The sequence below is a fragment of the Balearica regulorum genome, chromosome 21, assembly GCF_011004875.1.
Source record: "Balearica regulorum gibbericeps isolate bBalReg1 chromosome 21, bBalReg1.pri, whole genome shotgun sequence".
In the NCBI taxonomy this organism is placed as follows: Eukaryota; Metazoa; Chordata; class Aves; order Gruiformes; family Gruidae; genus Balearica; species Balearica regulorum.
The window spans coordinates 3,293,416-3,314,968 of NC_046204.1; the positions used below are offsets into that span (position 1 = coordinate 3,293,416).

Genomic DNA, 21,553 nt, shown 5'->3' on the forward strand with positions numbered 1-21,553 from the left:
ATTACACCCCTTGTTATGAAGAGGCCCCACGTAACCCCTGCTTTTCATTAAGCCTCCACCAGAGGCGCATAGGGTTAAAAATACAGCCTCAGTAGCAGAATCCTGCTTGCTTCCAGTATGACCAAGCATTCATTTCCACTCACTCACCTTTCTGAGTAAGATGTCTGTAGCTGCTCCTGTCATCCCTCTGGGATAACACCTGCTTTTTTGTTTCTCTTCCTGTTCCCTGTTCTGGTTTCTTTAGTCACAGGCCTTCATAGATGCTGTTCCACTTGTTCAGACATGTCAAGCTCTCAGCCAATTTCAAACATTCACAGGCTGGTGAAATCCTGCTTGGTAGTGGATTTTTTAAATTTTTTTATTAAATCCTACTGCAGCTCAGACGCAGTATCTGTAGGAACGCTGATGCGCTTAGGACTGACAGAGGTTGGAGAATATCAGTAAAAGTTTCTTGTTCTGTGGACATGCAAGATGCAACCATCCTGGAATCACAGACACCATAACTCCGTCGCAACTGAAGCCCAAATCTCCCCAAGCAGTGGTCCAAGCTCCTGGAGAAAGTGGTAGACAGTACGTCTGGCTCCTGTCTTCTGGCAATAGGCAAGCAGATCTTCCCTGGTGATCCCTGCTCCTCTTGGAACCCAGAAGAGATATTGCAATGCTTGGTAGCAATTCACCGGGGTTAATCAATCCAGTGACTTCAGGATTTCCTATTGGGAACTAGAACAGATGTCAACAAGAGGAAGAGGTACCACAGTATGGCAGCTAGGAAGGAGGAGAATGAAGAAACCGGGAACAAACTGCGCAAGGGCAAAACAGTCATTAGCAAATCAGTAACTGAAACTAGCTATTACATAAGTGGCTGTGTCAGCTGTCATACCTCTTTAGATGGATGCTTTTTGGGTTAAATTCAGGTGCAATACTATATTTTCCATCAGCAACCTCTGAAGGATTCCTTCACCTCCTCGTAGAACAGCTCTATTCGTGCCTGAGTCAGTAATTGCAAAGTCATAGACCCGATGCCCCAGTGGCAAACATAAACAGCTCTATACAGGCTATCGGTGCTGAAAACTTTAAAAAGCATAGTAATGATCTTCTGAATGCAGGTAAACCCTCAGGGAGGCATTGTGGCTGAAGAGAAGACCTGGCTTTAAAAAAACAGATAATTTTGTAACCTTTAAATGATGCCAAAGGCGATCCAAAATGCTAGGCCGATGTAAGGATTGCATAGGTGACTTATTTTTGATTCACTCCAATTTGTAGAAGATTATCTGGGAGACCCATAAATGTATCTGTGCTCTGGATCTGTTTGCTCTGATGTTTGGGTGTGCTTATTCACATGGAAAGCACCGCAGTTAGCCAGTAAGCCCTAAGATTTGCTATTAATCACTTGTTTTTAATTTTTTTTTCATGCCCGGGAAAGCTTTACTTGCCAATCAAAGAGTAGAAATGCTGCCATGTGACTTCCATGACCAGTACCTCACCATGAGTAATGTGGAGTGAATAGTCCACCTGAACTGCACAAATATTCCTGGTCTGACCTGTCTGTTCAGCACTAACAGAAACCCTCCACAGAAGTCCCCAAGCAATCCCCAAAAGTGACATCAGGAATGGTCTGTAACCAAAAGGAGCTAAACTGGCCCAGTGACGTTCTCTCCCCGAATTTACCCCATCACCGGCGTATAAAACCCAAATAAAGGCAGAAGTCTATAAACTCTTCACAACTGTTTATTCCAAATCCATGTCCTGTTTGCTGGAAGGTCCCTGCTTTCCAAGGAGATTTTTGTCCTGTCTCCAGCACATTTAAAACAAACAAAACCCCAACCCAAATGCAACAAGAAGATATTAAATTTTCCCTGTCCACCAGAACTGCAAAATCAATGGCAATAAATACAAAACTCCACACGCAGACGAGGGTAGAGTCTGCCACAACATGGACAAAGAAATACCAACTTGAAAGCCTTAAACTCTTGAACTTTTCTCTTCTCCTGCTGTGCAATCTTGGGCAAATCTTTCTGCCTCTCTCTGTTGCTTCATCTCTGAAATAGATGTAATGACACTTTGCAGCATTGTTGAGAGGGTTAATTGGTGTTTGTATAAAGCTTTGGTGATGTAAGCTGCCATGTAAGCATGGTGATGACTATTGCTTTGATACTGCTTGTTAATTGCAACAGGATGGGTTGTAGTCATGCTACAGTATTTAAAACTATGTTTTTAAGAGATATTCCTAGATCTCATCTGATATTTTAAGATGATCGGTACTTACTCCTGTAGTAGACAAAGAGGTGACAGAATTCCTTGTGCATGTAACAATCCTGCAGATACTTTCCAACAGTGTGCAAGGGGTGCTGCCTACATCAGATCCCATATATTTCAGCCTTTAGCTTTCGGCCTCATCAAATGAGCACTTTGCAATGCCCATTGCTTAACACAAGAGACTTTCTTCTCACTTCATCAGCATGAGAGGATAAGATCTTGAGATTATTTTCACTTCTAGACCCATTTGTCATAAAGAGGTCTATAGATCAAGAACGCTGGTAATTTGCATTTGCCACGCAGGAAATTTAATATGCCTCCAGCGGTGAATGTATATCATGAGGGCTTATATCCTTTACCTGATATTTTTTTCTGAAATTCTCTCTCCTCTTCGAAGAATATATTTATTATGAAGTTGCCCAGAGACTATGCTGGCAGACATAAATTCTAAACATTATTTGTACCAACAGTTCCAAAAGGCTTCCTTCCTCCTCTTCATGTCTTCCTGCAAGGCAGCAGCATCTCTGAAAGCTTGCATCAATGAGTGTTTATCTACACCTGAACCGACCGGAATCTGGCTGTAAAAGATGGCGTATGCTTCTACATTCTGCTCCAACCATTCTGGTGGCATTCAGCGCTTGCTCATTTCTCTTCATGGACAGAAAGGAAAAAAACCCAGATCAGAAGGTGGAGCAGCAGAGCAAGGATTTACAACTCAGGCTAAGTTTAGCAGGTACTCTGTGTTGCTTGGTAAGCTCTCTCAAGGAAACATTTTATCGTTGAAAGGCTCAATTCCTCCTGTCAGCACTGGAGACAATTCTTCTAGGTCAAGGCAGAGGCACATTCGTCAAAGAAGTTTAGCAAAGCGGCCCATTCAATGAGGCTCACTTTGTGTCTAACCAGAGGAAAACAAACCACTCGTCGGCTCAGCCAGGGTCTTCCTGTAGGACTAAATACTGTAAACAAGAAAAAAAAATATTTAGACACAAAAACTTGCTGTGAAATCGCAAATGATCTCTGTGAAGAATGATGGTCTATTGACATCTGTGTAGAGATTACCTGGCTTTAAAGGAAGTTCAGCAGTGACAAAACCACAGCCATTATAATGGCTTTTGAAGGCATACATCCATCTCGCAAGGTAATAGCTTAATAACGTTCTAATACTAGGCATGCTGTACTTTGGATATAGAGAGCAATGTAATCATACAAATGTCAAATACTAAAGAAGAGCACGCGGAAGCAGTGAAAGGTGCTGAGTGAAAGTGATGAACAGCAAGGAGAAACTGGTATGTCACACTATTTGTCTTTGCATCTTAAGGTGATGTCATTAGAAGGCCACTTATGGCCACTGATGGCTGTGCACCAATTATCGTTTGGGAAACAAAGGATGGAGAGGTAAAGGGGAACTGGATCCTGGTAATGGAGCTCCTTACCTAGTGCTGGTGGCATAAATAAGAGGACTGACCTTTCTTCTTTCTGACTCAGAAACACGCTCAGAATTATTTTCTAAGTAATACTATCTTCTTGTCAATCATCATAAAGGAGGTCACGCCCGACCTTAGCCAGGGCAGGAGAGGAAATCAAAGGGGAAAAAAAAGCCCTGGTTTCAGCAAGTTTATCAGGGATTTACCAGTGCTTAGGTTAAATTGCCTGTCATTTTATCTGGGTCACCTAAGGCTGGCTGATCGCCTGCTGCCTCTCCAATTCAGACAGCAGAAAATGAAGTAAATCACAAAAAGTATGATGCCTGGAAATATTCATCTGGCCTACAAATGAACAACATTGATCATTATCATAACAGCAGTGATTATGGAAAACAAAGATTATGATTCACGTTTGGCACTTGCTGATGTGGAACCTTTAGTCCAGAGAGCTCGAAATAGGTGACGCTCACCAAATGATTAAGCGTGCATGCTTCCAGTAAAGCTAGATAAATAATATTATCCTTTCTTTATACAAGAAGAAAAATTCAGCTTCAAAACAATTGAATTACTTCCTCATGATCAACAGTGAATCAGTGAGACTCAGGAACCACCATAGCCCTTCTCTGAAACTCAAGCTAATCACCCATGATGGAGCTATTTTGGAAGAAGTTATCAGCTTCCATTAAAAAAAAAACCAATGAAGATCAGTTTCCTAGGGAATCACAGGATTTGGGGAATTCTACAAAATAATATAGTTCTACTAGATAATAATATACTATACTTCTATAATACTATGAAACTAACATGCACAACAGTGAAGGAAAGCTACTCAGTAAAAGCCAGTATGATAGTTAAAGCAATACAACCCCTCAGAAGGACAAAGAACCAAAAATAAGAAACACATACACACAATACCTCTAAAGAGCCAAAGATCAAGAGAGCGCCAGCTTGGCAGAATTTTATGAGAAAGCCAAAACAAAAGCCCCTACGTTGTTTCATCCATCAGTGACGTGGAACTACTTTTAGATGGGAAAGCAGCAAGATGTGTTAATGCAAAATGACATTGCTCATAGTTTAGCCCTGGACGTGATGCATCTCATATGCACTTGAAACTGGAAGGGAATTCGGGAAGGCAGAAATCTGGCCAGACGTGAACATTAATGTCCTCTACTTTTATAAAAAGATCTCTGAAGGATTATTGGTCAAGGATATCTCTGGTTTGAATGCAGGCTCAGACAGTGGAAAACATGGGATCAATTAGTGCTTTGTTACAAACGTGACCCTGGGACAGTGATTTAGTTTCTCAGTGTTACAGTTCTCATCTGCACACCGGTAGTTACAATTGAAGCATATTATTCAGACATCAGTGGTGGAGATTCACTATAGATTGAACAGTAAATGTCCTTCTGCCTTTAATAAGGTTCAGAATGCCTAATTTCTTTTGTTGAAAGTCCCTACCAAAAAAAAAAAACAAACCCCACCAAAAACCCAAGCCCTTGTAAAAGTTTTTCATTCACCCAAAATGAAGAAATACACTTTAAAAAGTTAAGAGTAAATACAGTTCAGCAATATTTATTAATGCTTAAACACAGTACAAAACCAAAATCCTCACTAAGGCCTTTCAGGTAACAGTGTCCGGAACAGACATTTTACCTGGCATAAATGAAAAACGGCTCCACCAGCGTCACGGAGCTCCCTGCAGCTGTGCCCTGTCTTTGGCAAACACCGACATAGCCATGCTAATAAATGGTGCTCCCCTGCTCGGTGAGAGAAGACGTCTCTGTGGCTTCCTGAGCTAAATCCCCTGTTACTCATGGGATGAATTCTTCATGGTGATTGTTCAGCTCCTACTTCTTCCTTAACAACATCCTAAAGATTGCTTCTTTCCTTCCCCACGGCTTTGCAAAGGTTCAGCCCCGTGCCTGACTTATGCTTCCAGCCCATCCAGATCAGGATTGCCACAGTCCCTTGTGTTCCGAGGCCCTTGAGTATTTTTTCCCCCTTTTGCTCCTTCCTTCTGCATCCAAGCTTCTTGTCCCTCTGTCCAACTCCACCCTCACCTTTACTGTGCTTGGTAACCTCCACCCCCATCTCTCCGACTTGGGTGTTAGACTCCTAAGCATCCTTCTTTACCGATCCCTGTGGGTTTAGCTTGTTCTGAATCTCGGTTCTACCTTCGGTTTTGGAGCAAGCTGCCAGGCAGGATCTGCCCAGCACCTTCAGTTCCTTGAGGCCGCCTGTTCCAGGAGGTATTCAGGCACGAGAGGCCACAGGACATTCTTGCATGTTATTCACCAGGCAATGATTTCTGTAATGCGTCTTGTGCTTGGAGGCAGTAAGCTCTTCGCAGTTAGTCAATTCTGCCTTTGTAGATCCAAAATATTTGCGTGGTGCCAGTTAGTGGTGGCTTTAGACAGCAAACAAAAAGAACGGAGCAGTAGTCTCGCTATGATGCATGTCAGGGAACACATTATATGGACGTGTAAAGTAAGAGAGTGCTTTATAAGTGACTGATCTTCCAATTCCACAGGCTATAGAGACTGAAAAACTAGTGAAGTGCCTAGGGGGTAGTCCTCTGTATTCAGGGTAGAAGTAAAGATTCCCGTTTTTTTCACTGCTTACGCTGAGAGACCTATCTTGGTAATCTGAAGCAGCGATGGGTTCAATGGTCAACCCATGAGGTAACTAAAGAAAAAAGCCTGCCCGTTGAGCACACGAGTTAGGCAGTTAGGTCCTCTCCTGATCCCACTGTAACGTGGCTGTTGGTAACAGGGCTCGGGGAAATTGCTTCCCCAAGGATATATCAAATGTCTTTCTGGGATACAAAGAACTTTCCATTTCATCAGCATCCTCGGCCCTGAGCAGCCTTGAGGCACGGCTGCTCTTCCAAGTGCTCTCTGTCCTTCTGGACAACCTAAACAGAGACGCTCAGCAGCCACAGAATTGCCACATTTACTGGACGAGGTTACATTTGAGTACATGTGAACGCTAATTAACCCTCACTGCATTCCTTGGGGTGCGTTTTCTTTCTCAAATTATTTCTTCATCCACCAAGACTCAAAATACTCATTTGACTGCATGCGTGGAGCAGCACATAAAGTACCGCTTTCATTCGATGGAGAAACTGAAGCAAGAGACTTACCCGAAGGCACCCACAAACAGAACAAATTCTGATTCCTGTTATTTGTATCTGACCTGAAAATTTGCAATGCTTTTCTTAGGATTACAATTAAAGGAAAATTTTCTGCAATGCTGAAGTCAGACAGCTACATATTTTTGAAGAATACTACAAAAGGTCCACGTTCACAAGCACATAAAGATGTTCACATCCTATAACCACCACGTGATCCTGCTGAGGGGCCTGTATAAAATTAAAAAACAACTCCAACCTTTATGAGATAGTGAACTGTCTCACTTGTCTCTGTCCTGGAGTTAATCACTTTCCAAGTTAATTTAGCAGTATGTACTTATTTATTTGGTGCACTTAATGATTTAAGAACATAAATTTGGAACTTCTAGTGACTTCCCGAGCCCAGGTTTAAAATATGCCTTCAAGACACGATAGCAGTACACCAAAGATACTTTACAGAGAGAGGAAATTCTATAGTGTGATTCATTTGCATGGTGGAAAACAACTGGGAAGAAAGGAACTGCTTTGAGAGAGGTCTCATTCTACGCTATCATTAGTGTTGAGAATAACATACCAGACTGATGAATGGAATGTTAATGACAACACACTTATGCATGAAATACTTTGGGGTTGGGGAACATTAGAGAGAATGACAGAGGTATAAATATGAGCTCTGGAATCCCTCCAGCATTCTGGGGCCTTTATTGCAGTCTCCACGATTACATGTTTATCACACTTCCAGACTTAGATGACTTAGTAGGAATTCCAGTGTAAATACAAAAAAAACCCCAAAACCCCAAACCCAAAATGGTGTGGCAGAGGGGAAAAAAAGGTAATTGTCCTCAGGTCAAAGGGTATAAAACTCGGTATGTAATATACTGCATGAGTTGCCATTGGGAATTTATTAGGTGAAATACATGTAGGCTAATACAGCATTCTAATAATACCTTGTATTTATACATCTTGAAGTATCATAATAATTTATTATAAAGAGTTCCTTCTGCAAAACCTTCAAGCATTTGTAAACTGTGAGCTCAGATTAGACATAAGGCTGAGTGTAAGAAATTAAACCAAAACAGATCAACTATTTCTTCCTTTTTTGAAGCAAACCATTTTTCCTTGAAGCATTTCATGGCACCAAAATCAAAACAGTTCAAAGAAAAGGATACGGTTTGATAAACTTCACTAACTCAAAAAGTTTTGATGTGGCCACAGGTGGGACATGTGAACACTTTGTGCAGGAATGATCCTGTTATTGTGATTGAAGTCTGAGGCTAATAATGGAAAACATTGGACATTTGAAATGAAACTACCATGAAATTAAAATTTTTACACCACTCAGCAAACTGAAAATATTTTTGGTTGGTTGTTTTATCTCTTCATGACTTCAGATTGGCATTCTTTCCCCTAAAACCTCTACCATTTTCCTACTTCTAGAAAAGTATTTCTTGTCCATATTTGAAGCTTAAGTAACAAAACCTGTTACATCTCTCAGTGGGGCTCTGCAAGTCCAAACATAATTTCAATTTGCTGCACAACTGTAGCTCTATCCGGGGTCTAATACAACAGCCACTTTGCATCAACAGTGCTGCCCCAGTGCTTAGGACATAAATGAAAACTACGTACTCCCACTAAAAATGAACAGACATGCTCGAGTAAGACATTCTATGAGCACACAATATTTTGCAGTCCCCACTTTGTAGAAACAAAGTGAAATTTAAAACGTATAGATGGTTTCAGATTTGGGGTTTGCCAAAGGTGGTTTGACACCACAGCCATTTTTTTTTCTTTTTCCCCTTCTTGCTGTTGATTAACCTCCACGAACTCATGACAGGCTGGACAACAGCCTATGCTACTCTGGCAACAGGCATAACTAAGAACTTACGAAGTACGTGGGCTACCAGTGCCCTCTGTTGGGTACCAGTGCAGAAGGGCTCAAGCGCAGAGGAGAACCGTGGTCATTGCAGGAACCGTTCACACGGAAGATGCCTCCATCTCTTCAAACAGGTAGAAAAATTCTGGCTTTTATCGCAGTCATGCAGTCCTGTCTGAGTCTCTTGAAAACTCTTTGGACAACTCAATCATTTTCTTTTCTGCCTTTTCGTTTCACTTGAGGCAATAAAGGAAGATTATTAGCCCAGCGACGGAGGTACGCTTTCCCTTAAACTAGTATGTATGCTAATAGCTAATGAATACAATACAGCAAATATGCTCTACACCTACAGGGTTAAACACAGATATATAAATCCGGAGCCAATCTCTTCCTTATGCTTTTTAAATTAAATCTTGGATAATCAAACTAAATGAATTCCCTTTCACAAACATTATCTGAGTGGTAAATTTCAAAAGCCCTGAAAGAAAAGCATCGGGAGTGAACAAGGTTCCTCTCAACTGGAATACAATTCAGTACACAGGTAACAACCGAAATGGCAAAACATTAAATGCTAACCACAAGAAGGTTATTTCTTAGTCTTTTGAAGAGGAATTTTTAATTGGTCAGTGATTATTGTGTGTGAACAAATACAATAGGAAATACAAATATTCAGATTCAATACAGCTGAAACTCAGTCTTGAGCTGGATTCAAATCACCAAGAGTACAGATCAGCACAACCCTGAGCTGAAATCCTTACAATAGGACCATCGTGGCTGATGTCTGCTAAATCCTGTCTTGCACAAAGTGCATGTAAACACAATTTTAGCGTAACTTATTCAACATGGTTATTGCGACAGGAATGATGTTAAAGCCAGGTGGAATTTTGTGTTTTACAAAACACCTCACAACACCCACGCTGTTAAAATGTTTAACCTTTTTAAGCGTAGCCATCTCACAGAATCCCTTAAGGGCTGCGTGCAATTGTGCTAGACAGTGAGCTAAGGATTTTAAGACACAGGAGAACTCAGTGTTCCCTTCCACAGAGCGAGACTTTGCAGCGTTTTCTCATAAGATGGTCTGGATATGCATTCTTAAATAAGAGTGAATAGACGCTACACCTTCCCGTCACCTTTGTCCCCTAAGGGAGTAACTGGCTTTACTCTCCTTGAACATTACTGAAGCAACACATGCAAGAGTATGATACAAAACGATTTGATGAGTTTTTTATGGGCCTACTGGTAGAATCCTGGTTGCCTGTGATAAAATATTGCCTGTGTACTGAATGAAAGTGAGTTTGGATTTATCCATTTTATGAACCCTGGGAATTTGAAGAAAAGATTCCGGAGACTTACAGCAAAAAAACACCTGCAACTAATTATTTTTCAGGAAAGAAAAAGCAGACAACCCTGGGATCCCTTCCAAATATAATGTGATATAAAGGTGTAATAATTGAACGGCGATGGACTTCCGTTACCGCCGTTTGCTTTCCCCGCCCTGTAGTGACCGCTCACACAGACCTTCCTGCTGGCACAGCCCGCCCGTCACCAGCCGGCCTCATCCACCCCACAGGCCTCTACAGCCCCGGAACACGGCGGCTTTATGCCACCAGGTCCCGAGAGCACCGGCCAGGCGGGGCCGCCCCTGTCCCTGCCCCTGTCCCTGTCCCTGCCCCGCGGAGCCCCTCGGCCGCCCCAGGCCGCCATGGCAGGGCCTGCAGCGCTGGTCAGCTGACCGTGCGTCACGTACCCGCGCCCCGGAAGCGGGGCGGCTCCTTCCCGGAAGGAGACGCCAGCACTGCGTTGGCCCCGCCTCGCCGGGCCGCCATCTTGGCTGGGAGCCGCGGTCGCGCCGCAGCGGGGAGGTGTGGGGGTCGCGGCCCTGCCCTGCCCTGCCCTGCCCTGCCCGCTTTTTCTTGAGGGGCTCCCTCCCTTCCTCCTTCCCTCTCTCCCTCGGCCTCCGGCTGCAGGCAGGTGGGGCGTCCCGGCGGTGGAGGAGCCTGCTCTAGCAGGGAGAGGTGAGTGGGGCCTGGGCCGGCGTGGCGGGCCCTGAGGGGGCTCCGGGAGCAGGGCGGGGGGCTCGGCCGGCTGTCTCCCTCCCGCTGTCTCTCCCTTCCCCGGCCTGGCGGGGCCCGTGCCGGGCAGCAGACTCGCTGTAGGCCGTGAGGTCTCCGCTTGTCCTCTTGCTCCTTCTTCACTTCCTCCACTCGCTGCCCGTCTCCTCCGGGCCGGGGTCACGGTTACCCGCAGAAGGAGGCGCTGGCTCTCCTTTCACAGGGCAGCTCCGGGGGCCGGGGACCTGGGGTGCCCTCGCCTTAGTTCCCTGATCCGCCCTGCCGGGCTGGGAGCAGGGCCTGGGCGCATCGTGTTGCTGATGCTTGGCCGTCTAAAGATTGCCGGTTGCTTTCTTGCTTCTGGTAAATTGTATTGTCGAGATGGGAAAATCGGTTTGCGGTCGTAGGTTCTGTAAATGTCGCCGCTTATTTTCTGCGTTTAAGGCACAAATGTTCTTTCAGATAAGGCTTTGAGACGTGTTAAAATCCCAGTAGCTATACTTAGTGCTGTAAAGTATTTCAGTGTAGTTTTGTAGCCCATAGTGAGGGACGCTACTGCAAGACTTCACAACAAATAATTGTGTTAAATTAAAAAGATAACATTTAATCTATATTTTAAAATCAAACCCGACTTCTTTAGAGAAAAAAAAATCTTAATTTTATTATTTCAGAAGGTGTGACTTAAAAACAAGTGTGACATCCTTTAAGAAAAAATACTGTGTGTTTCAAAAAATTATTTACAGTAATTCTGACCAAAACCAGGTTAAACGTGTTTGAGTAGGGTTTGAATATTTGGCAGCATATAATTGTTGCTCGTGGTTTAAATGTTATTTCTCTAAAAAATTGTACTTGGCGAGTTGAAGTAAAGAAATAGAAAGGGTCGTAGGCATTTAACGTACTTTTCGTGTCAAATGCTGTTATCATATTGTAAGCATTGCCTTATCTCTTTATACAAACTGTTTGTAAAATCTTTCCTTTTGTTCTTGCCTGAATTTCCATATATAAAGCTAAGTAACTTGCTAAATTTCTCAGGAGAAAGTGAGTTAAATAGTAGTTGTTAATTGGTATGTGTTCTGTAGGTGCATTGTAAGGGCTAATGCTTTCTTTGTCATGTAAGCAGCATGGAATTTCCTTTCTTCACACTGACTTGTCTCATTTTGGAGGAGTTCTTTGTTTATCTGGAAGAGAATAATCTGGCTTAGAAGTTCCCTTCTGTAAATTCAGCTGACTCTTAAGAAGGCAGCAGATTTAATTTAAAATCCTTCACCCCAAAGTCAGTAATAAGGTTATTGTGGGCTTTTTTGTTTGTTATTTATTTCAAATAACACCAAAGGAATTTAAATCATGGGTGAATTTACATAATATATATTCAGACTGAATAGGGAAATTAATTACTCAAAAAGACTAAGCCCTTTAAAATAGTGTCATAATGATGTGTGTTCAGCCTAAACGCAGGACTGGTTATTAAGAGTTTGAGTGGGTTCTGTAGTGCAGCATATTTTCATTATAGTAGTTCACTATGGTATTTAAACAGCAGTGTTCTGGAAGGAGTATTTTCCCATTTTGGCAATATACAGTGTCTTGTGGGAGTGTGTTAGCTGGTTAAGGTTTTGCATGGTTCTTGCCTCTTAAAAGTTATGGTAATTTAATTCATATTTTAAAAAATACTCTGTAAAGTAGATTTTGCAAAAACCTGGAGCTCTGTTCAATGATACATAACAGCTCTGTGTCTCTTAAGATTGTGTTGAGATTGTATTTATATATATTTTTTGAAAACTAGATGAGCAACAACAGTAATAAGAGAGCACCAACAACAGCAACACAGAGACTTAAACAAGACTACCTTCGAATTAAGAAAGATCCAGTGCCTTATATCTGTGCAGAGCCCCTCCCATCTAATATCCTTGAATGGTAAGAATTTGAATGAAATGTTCATGCGCTTGTGGAGAGAACAAGATTTTCCAGGTTATCAAGTCTGACTCCCTCACTCCTCCAGATTGTATGGGAATCTTGGTTTTGGGAGGTGGCCTGTGAAACTTTTGCTGAAGTGATACTGATCTTGATTTTTTTTCTAGAGAAACTGATGTCTGATTGTGGGATGGCTTTCATACTGTTTACATTTCCTTCTTTGTCTTAGGCACTATGTTGTACGGGGACCTGAAATGACTCCCTATGAAGGTAAAAGCATGTAGCAAAACCATGCATGTTGTGATTGACCTGCATGTGTAACTGCATGCCTGTTGGAATGGGCAAAATACAGCTACTGTAAAGAGCTCTAAAAAATGTTAGTGCAGTTTCAGAGCTGTCCGTGGCTTATGTGATAGCTTGTTGAAAAGAGGTAGTGGTACTGCTGTTTTAGTAATTTTTCTGTTATCAAGGATTCTAACAAAACCACGTTTAGGTTAAACTGCAGGCAGATTACTTCCTATAAGTAATTGCTAAAGGTCTTGGAGCAGATAACACACTTTGGACAGTATGTGCCAGTCAAAAGTAACTTTAAAGAAATCCCATTTTGTGATCTCATAAATGTTCTCAGTGAACTGAGACATGTATTCTCTTTATGAATTTCCCTGGAGAAAGTGAGAAATGCAAAAGCCTTATTAATTTGTTGTAGTCACATATTTCACAATGTCTTCTGGAGCCTCTCACAAAATGCTTTCTGAAATCGGATTCTCTGTAGTATTATATTTGCAATACTGTTGTGTTTCTGGAACACTAACCCAATTTTATTGTATTAAATACACTTTGGCTAGTTTTCCTTAAGTGTGTTGTGGACTTGACAACAGCAAGTACTGTTTGTAATACACATGTGAAAGAATTGCCTCCAAAGTAAATTTACCTTAGGTGTGAATCATTATTCCTGTGTTTTAGAGGCACAAGATGATGAGCTTGATCTCATTAGTGTGAGGGGGAGAAGGAGATAAGTAAAGGGTTTTATTTGGCCCGTTTTGAGTAGCGGTTTAGGATTTAATCTTCATGCAAAATAAGTAATTCATGTCTTTATGTAATGCAGGTGGCTATTATCATGGGAAACTAATATTCCCCAGAGAATTTCCTTTTAAACCTCCTAGTATTTATATGATTACACCTAATGGAAGGTTTAAGTGTAATACAAGGTAAGGATTTTCTTCTAACACTTAAGCAATTAACACCATTTTAGCAATATGTATAATGTATAATAATTTTAATGGCATAAAAGTAAAACACACTGCCTGTCTTATCCTTTTGAAGGTTGTGTCTTTCAATCACTGATTTCCATCCGGATACATGGAATCCAGCTTGGTCAGTCTCAACGATCTTGACGGGCCTTCTTAGTTTTATGGTGGAAAAGGGCCCCACACTGGGCAGCATAGAGACATCAGAATTCACAGTAAGCTCCAGACTCTGTGATGAACCTTTTGTCAGCTTGGGGAATGTTGAATGTGACCTCAAAGTTAAAACAGCAGTAGCAGCTGGCATTTTGATATCTCAGAAATGAATACGCTGTTTCCTACTACAGATGATGGGCAGATAAATCAAGACAATTTTAGATAGTGTGGGGATGGAGAGAATATTTCTTGGAGAACTTAAAATCTCTTTTAGTGAACAGTGTGGTTAGGACTTTTTGTCCTCCTGTTGTCTTGAAGTACCTGCCAAGCAGGTATGCTAGTACAGAACACTAATCCCATAAGATGAAGAACTGAGAACAGAAATTATCCCTAGAAATGTCTGCTGTAGTGAATAATATTCACAAGTGTGAAGTTGTAAATGTTAGAAACTACTTGGCTTGTGGTTTGCACTGTTCTTGTGGGAAATAATCAGATGTTGAATTAAAATATATTAACTTGATTTATATGCAACTGTTGATAATTTGTTTCCTCCCCAGAAAAGACAGCTTGCTGCACAAAGCTTAGCATTTAATTTAAAAGATAAAGTCTTCTGTGAGCTCTTCCCTGAAGTGGTGGAGGTAAGGGGATTCATCCATGCAATAATTTGTTTTTCGGTAGTTTTTCAACTTTTCTGCATAGATCTGTAAACTAGTTGTCTAGGACTTTCCTCAGACAGTAGCTACTTTTGTCAATCTTGGAAGCCTGTTAAAAGGCACTTTTGCTATGCATAAGAATTAAAAACTTATATCTTGAAATGGAATTGGTTTTCTGCTGCACAAAGATCCATTGTATAGAGAATCAAATCTGTGTATTTAGGATTGGTATCATAGCCTTAACTGAGCAGCACATGCAGCAGACATGGCTGTGGTCCCAATATTTTAGAATTGTATACTGTGATTTCTTGAGTTTGGGTGGGACTAATCTTTGTATGTCTGGACTTGGTCCATCAATGTCCTAGATTTTTTTTCTTAATTCTCCTTTAAGATCACAGACTGTTATGTTCTTCCTGCTTAAATTCTGAGAATGGGAGATATATATATTATTTTTTTCTAGGGTATATATCTTCCTTGTACAACATTAACCCTGTAGGTGTGTTGATACACAGTTTATATGATCATGTATAGGTAACAGCTGAATGTCTTGTGTTCAAAACAAGCTGGACATGCAAGACTTTCGATGCAAGAATTTCTCATTTCTGAAAAAAGACTTCTCGGAAAATGTGCGTGTGAACTAAAAATAAACTTGGACAAATGATTATTAGTGTCGACTACTGAAGTAGGTCACTTTGGAAGAAGTTGGGGAGACTGTACGTATGTATGGAAAGCAGTTAATTTAGTTTAAAAGACCTGCAATATAAAGAAGTGTACCATAGCCCCTTCCGAAAGTTACGTATGAGCTTGGGTTCTGAAATCCTCAAAACACCCAATAGTTTCACTACTTTCCCTTCCAGCTATTCAGTTTTCTTTTCTCTTTCTCCAGGAGATTAAACAAAAGCAGAAAGCACAAGAAGAGCTCAGTAACAGACCTCCATCCCTCCCTTTACCAGATGTTGTCCCTGATGGGGAAGCACACTACGGTCAGAATGGAATACCCCTTCTTAATGGGCACGTACCGTTGGCACCTGCCAATCATCCAGGTCTCCAACAGGCCAATCGTAACCATGGACTTTTAGGTGGAGCTTTGGCGAACTTGTTTGTTATAGTTGGTTTTGCAGCCTTTGCCTACACAGTCAAGTATGTACTGAGAAGCATAGCGCAAGAATGAGGATAATAAAAGAAATCCAAGACCAAATTAGTGATAGTTGCAGAATGAGTGGGACTCTTTGGGCATCTGACACTGGGATAAATATTTGTTTTACCATGTTACAGGTAAAACACTGGTTGGCTCATGGGTTATGTTTGGGAAATGGAGTAGTTTTGGTTAGTCAGAAAACTAAAAGAAGTTCTGCTCGCAGATCCTCTTGTCCTCGCTACTATCTAGTAGTGGCTCACAAACAAGTCAAAGCATTATTGATGAGACACTAACATTTCTAGTGCTTTGATTTTTATAGCAGTTCTCCATCTGTTCTTTGAAATTTGAGAATCTTAAGCAAATAAGGCTTTTTACTTCATTGAACAATTTTTAAAATTTCACAATTTATGCATATCATATTTTATTTTCATTGGAGAAGAGTCTGTACAGGTGTTGAAATGATTCAAGTAGAGATTTCATGTGGACTTGGTAAGGGTTTGGTTAATGTGAATGTTGATGCTACAGAAGATTGCTGGTTTCTTTTTTAATATAGAATGAACATCATTGCATATCTAGTCAGTAGTGATTAGATGAGTGGGAAAATAACACCGTGTGTGTTAAATGTGTTGTCTAAATTGTGACAATGTAATTGAAGGTTTTATTTGGGCTACAAGAAGTGCAGTTGTCGCCCTTTAGGAATGATCAGCAAGAAAAAGCATTTGAATCAGTCTTTAGTGGGAATTACGTATATATTGTTTTGGATTTGTTCACTTACAGATTTCCATTTTGGGAGATGTTATATTTGAAAGCTGTAATACTTAATTTTGATCACAAGGTGCCACTGTTGGAAAAAAATAATAAAACTGCACACACCAATGGAGACTTGATTGTGTATTCAGAAAATCTTCTCTGGATTTCTTGGGCTTTGGTAAATGAAGTAGCCCTAGCCCTTGTGAAGATAAAAAGATAAAAAGACAAATTAGTCAAACCAGCTTCTTCAGAGTCAACTGAATTAATGTGAAGTGTCACTAGCTGAAGTAAACCCTTAAAATTAGTTCTGCTTGCTTACTTGAAGATTTGCATAAACTCTAAAAAAAAAAAAACAAACCCACCACCACGACCAAAAGCCAAAACTCAAACCCTTCTAATTCATCTGAGATTCTGGAAGCTTTTTGCTTTTAGGTATAAGTTCATCACTGTTACCCTTCAGATGATTGATGACTGAAATACTGATGTTTGTTCATGGGGTTACAGGACTGTGGATAAACGCAAAATCTCCTAGAGTAGTTCAAAAGTCTGAAATTACTTTTTTAACTGAGTCTGCTTGGTTTTTGCCCCCCTGCTTAATTTTATCCAAATGTTTTGTTTCATCAGAGGCAAACTTACTGTGCCTTTCATAATTGACAGTGATGCCTAGTCATCTGGGGAAGAACACACCCGCTGTTAATGGTACCACCAACTGTCAAAAGTGATAGCAGAGTAAAAAGCTCTGCGTCTAACTGCATAGTCTTATTTTAAGTATTGTGAAGAGCCCAAATAAATATTACCTCATGTACCTAAGAATTTTTTTGAAACTGTTTCCCCTTTCAGATTTGTTCTCTCTCTCTCTCTCTTTCTCCCCCCTTCTCCTTGGTATCTTGAATTGTAAGCAAAAATGTATTCTTAACCCATGAGCCATGCAATTTAGAGCATCGATAAATGTGACCAATTCTCTGCAATAGGTAGGAATGATCAAAACTAGGAGAACAGCTCTATACTAAAGAAATCTTAAAGCAGTTCTTACCGAGGGAAGGAAGGGAAGGAGGAGATGGGATGTGTGGAGATGAAATTTGGAAAAGGCTGGATTTTAAAATGTATTTATAAATCTTTGATATTTTTTTTATTTTGTGGTTTTACCAAATCTTATTTATAACTATTTTTTAATTTACCTCTTGTATGTGCTTAATCAACTCTTGTGAAAAGAGAAGCACCGGTTGTATCTATCTAGAAACAATTATGTTGTCAGTCTGGGGGTGTGCTGGAAAGGAAGGGGGAGCGTCATGCCTTTCCTGCAGTGATAGGATTTTCAAGATGGCTTGTCAGACTGATATTTTTTTCTCAAAGCATACAGACCTGTAGTTGAGGCTGTTCTGCCTCGTAGATCTTAGTATCATTGAAACGTGTTTGTGTTCTCGCAATGCCTTTTATTACCATTGACATCGCCTACAGACAGAAGCTTATAATTGGTTATCTATGTTTAATCATCTTATCTTATGGAAGTTCTTTTGTCCACATAAATGAAGACAAAGGCAAGGAGACCTTGGTCATGGTGTGATTGCATCTTTTGTGAAATGTACCTAACCAAGGTAAAAGAACTAGCAAAATCTGGAGATATTGAATAAAAGGCATTTTATTATGTGACAAGAAGTTGGCCTTAAGCTGCACCCAAGTACTTGAAGGTGGGTCTCTTATTTCTAGTAAGTGCCACAATTGGAAACAAAAAAGCTTTGGTTAAAGCCTGGACATGCTGCATTTTTTCTGAGGATTGGTTATATTTAAAAACAAAATAAAACTTCCAATTGCAGTTTCTCTTCAGTACCCTGGATTCGGAGAAAGACTTGACAGACATTTCAGGTGCTGTTTGTCGAAAGCTAGGAGCAATAGCTGACTGAACCCTTGCACCTATGGCTTACGAGATTTTGATACATCTCCTTGCTCCTTGCCTTTGGTAACGGAAGATTTATTCTCTTTTGTGTAGGTCTTACTGTTTTGTGTTTTTAAAAAGCATTTATAATAGTATGCAGTATCTGATCTTTTTGTTACCAAAGTCATTAGATGGAGTAAACCATTCTTTGCCATGCAAAAATATTATCATGCCCTGAAGCAGTGCATTACTTAATGTAATAAAACTAAAAGCTGTCCCTCAGTACATGATATGGAAACAATGTCTGGCCCTTCGCTTTCATGCTGCAATTTCATAGACTTCCATGAGATTGTTAAAACAGGTGGTAGGGAGTTTTTGCAGCTTGAATCAGAAGCCGTCTCAGTGGTTGCCTTTAAAGATCTCTTGATTTTTAAAATCCTGGATTTGCGTGTAGTCATAACTTTTCTCCCCCTAAGATTGCAAGGTCACAGAAGTTACCTTACATCAAGCATGTACTGAGGAGTAGAAATGACTGCATTGTAAAGTTGTTTGTTCATAATAAACATTCATGATAAAATTTTTACTTTCTGTGGGACTGTTTTTGGGAAAGGAATCACTGGGAAGAAATCTAACTGGATATATATGGACTACAAAACAAAAACTATGGCAAAACTGTCTCTCCCACCTCCAGATTTTTTTTCCCCCTCTCAAATTAGTTATGTATCCCTTACATCTATGGTAAAACACCTCCAGGAAGACTTACAGGTAGTAATTCCTTTTAGATCTTTTGTTTGACAATGCAGTTCCTTTACAGAGAGGTATTTGTTCTATAATGGCATAAACGCCACAACCGTCGTCATAGTGCAGTGCCTGTTTTCAGTACCTACTCCAAGACACGTAGGAGCCACTCTGAGGTGCTGGCACTGGTTTTGCCAACAGTGATGATGTCTGAAGAAAAAAGTAGATTGGAACCTTGTTACTAACTTGGCAGTTGCTGTTTGAGCACAGTCTGGTGCTATTCCCTTAACATCTGGATAGCTGGTTCTGCGATACCTAGTCAGCTTTGGTTCAGTGTGAAGCAGCGAATGTTTCTCGGAGGCTGTCTTTGCTTTTGACTTTCAGAGTTTGATCGTGGGCTGGCATTCCGGTTGTGTGTGGATCCAAACCAGTAGTTTCTAATAGCAATTTCTAGCTTGATGAAAGTGAGGGTTTTTTGCTGGACTGACATCTGCCAGGGCTGTGCTATGTTCTAATTTGTTTTACAAAATGATGCATTTTCCTTAATAGTGCTGGTATTTCCACAGCTCTTGTGCCTGGAATTCTTTTGCACTCTACTGTTTAGACTTAGTGCTTTTCGTTTTGTCAGTTGCCCTGCTTTAGGTTTTATTAGTGCTTGTGTTAGTAAGTAGAGTCGGATGAGGATTAGCCCTGTTGCTCTATTTTGGATCCCTGTAGTCATACAGGAGTCTTGCTGCGAGGACAGGCATTGTTCTGCACCTACCCTAGACAAATTCTGTAGGAAACCCCCCTCCCATTGTGTTTGCACACGTACTTGGATTTGAAACTCATCGTGGGTGTTGGTAGTGTCTATCTAGCTGAGTATTAAATGGGAAACTCTCCCATACACAGAAGGCCAAAGAAATGAGATGCTTCTTGCCCATCTCATGGATTCTCCAACTTGCCTTAAATGTGTAAGCAGGTCAGCAAGTGAGAAACTGTCTCTTCTTCAGAAGAGCAAGCTCGTCGTTGTAATGAGAATTATTACCTTAAGCTCTATGCTTCAATAGGTATTTTTTTAATGTCTCTGAATAATTTCTGCCAATAATTCATTGCCGTTAGTGGCTTATATTGCAACCCAGTCACAGGAAGGCAAATAGAATACAAGATGATACTTTTTTTGCTGCCCAGCAAAGGCCAGGTCTTAACTTCTTAAAGCAGAAAAAAATGTTTTCAGTGGAAAAATCGCCTACACACATAAAAGGGAGGTTATTGAACACGATCTCCAAGCGTCCACATCTTGTGTTATTGAAAAGACTTTTCTGGGTAACGAATGAGGATGACTTACGGGGGTTTGGTAGGAACCTTTCGGTAGCAGTAAGAGCTTTTTTTGTTATTTCACACCTCGGTCACTGTGAAGAGCCCGCTGCAAAAGAAACCTCAGGAGTCGCAGCAAACGTTTCCCCGTTTTGCCAAGCGTCTCGGTGTTTCCGTGGTTTTGCCACGAGGTGGCGTAGCGATCCTGCGTGGGTCGTGAGCCGGGTGGCTGTGCTGCGTGGGGAGCGCTGGGAGCCCCACGGAGGGGCTCGGAAACGGGGGGGGGGGGTGTGTGTGTGTGTGCGCGCGCGCAGAAGGCTGCTTGAAGTGGCCACCAGCCCTTGGTCTGTCTGCCCAAAGCTGCTCTGTTTGTCTGCTGGCGCGTTTGGGTTTGTTCTCCCAGTTTTTGTATGTTAACCCGCTCAGCAGCTTGGGTGCGTATCGGGTTGGCGTTGGGAAATTTTACATTTAAACCTGAGGGAGCTCTCGTAGGAGTACTCCAGACCTTTTTCCGCTATGAAGCGGGGTGTGTGTGCGTCAGTGAATGGTGATGTGCCACTTTCTGTATCGGCTTAAATAAATCACTATCTGCAGCAAGGCGTCAGAGTTGTTCAATTTATCTGCGATGGGCAACTCTGGGAAAATCCTAGCGTTTGACCTTTTGCCCTTTGGATATTATTCTTAGCAGAGTTAGGTAAGGTCGATCTTGAGTAAAAGGTGAATTGCATAAGTAGGGATTGAAAGATCAAATCACAAGTTTCTTGCCTGACTGTTCAGTTTCCTCTCCAGCTTTACACACGCTTGTTGCAGTGTTTGCAAACACTGTATTTGGGTTCTTGCACACAATTTTGAAATGTAAATGTGACTTCTTATAATATCTCCCCTACTTCAAAATTTCCTCATGCAGAATCGGTATTGTTACAGCCTTAACTATTCCATTATTGCTGCAATGGCGCTGAGCTCAGAGAAGAAATTATTTGTCTTTTCAGTCACTTTGAGATCCTTGGTTTGCTGTGCTATGAAGTGCAACATCAGCCTATCCCTATTTTTTTTGCAAATGGGG

The 21,553-nt window shown here is 41.2% G+C and overlaps 1 protein-coding gene across 1 annotated transcript; it reads left to right on the forward strand.

The window, feature by feature from the left end:
- The first annotated feature begins 10,482 nt into the window (after positions 1-10,482).
- UBE2J2 (ubiquitin conjugating enzyme E2 J2) lies at positions 10,483-19,036 on the forward strand. The gene is made up of 7 exons (XM_075773545.1): positions 10,483-10,698; positions 12,515-12,645; positions 12,872-12,912; positions 13,748-13,850; positions 13,966-14,104; positions 14,600-14,680; positions 15,582-19,036. Exons 2-7 carry the CDS (start codon positions 12,515-12,517, stop codon positions 15,864-15,866), a joined length of 780 nt encoding a protein of 259 aa, XP_075629660.1. The 5' UTR covers positions 10,483-10,698; the 3' UTR covers positions 15,867-19,036.
- The last annotated feature ends 2,517 nt before the right edge of the window (positions 19,037-21,553 follow it).

Coding starts and splice junctions, on each gene's coding strand:
- UBE2J2 (XM_075773545.1), top strand. CDS start 12,515: ATGAGCAACAACAGTAATAAGAGAGCACCAACAACAGCAACACAGAGA. Junction 12,646..12,871: donor CCATCTAATATCCTTGAATG/GTAAGAATTTGA, acceptor TCTTTGTCTTAG/GCACTATGTTGTACGGGGAC. Junction 14,105..14,599: donor TAGAGACATCAGAATTCACA/GTAAGCTCCAGA, acceptor TTTCCTCCCCAG/AAAAGACAGCTTGCTGCACA.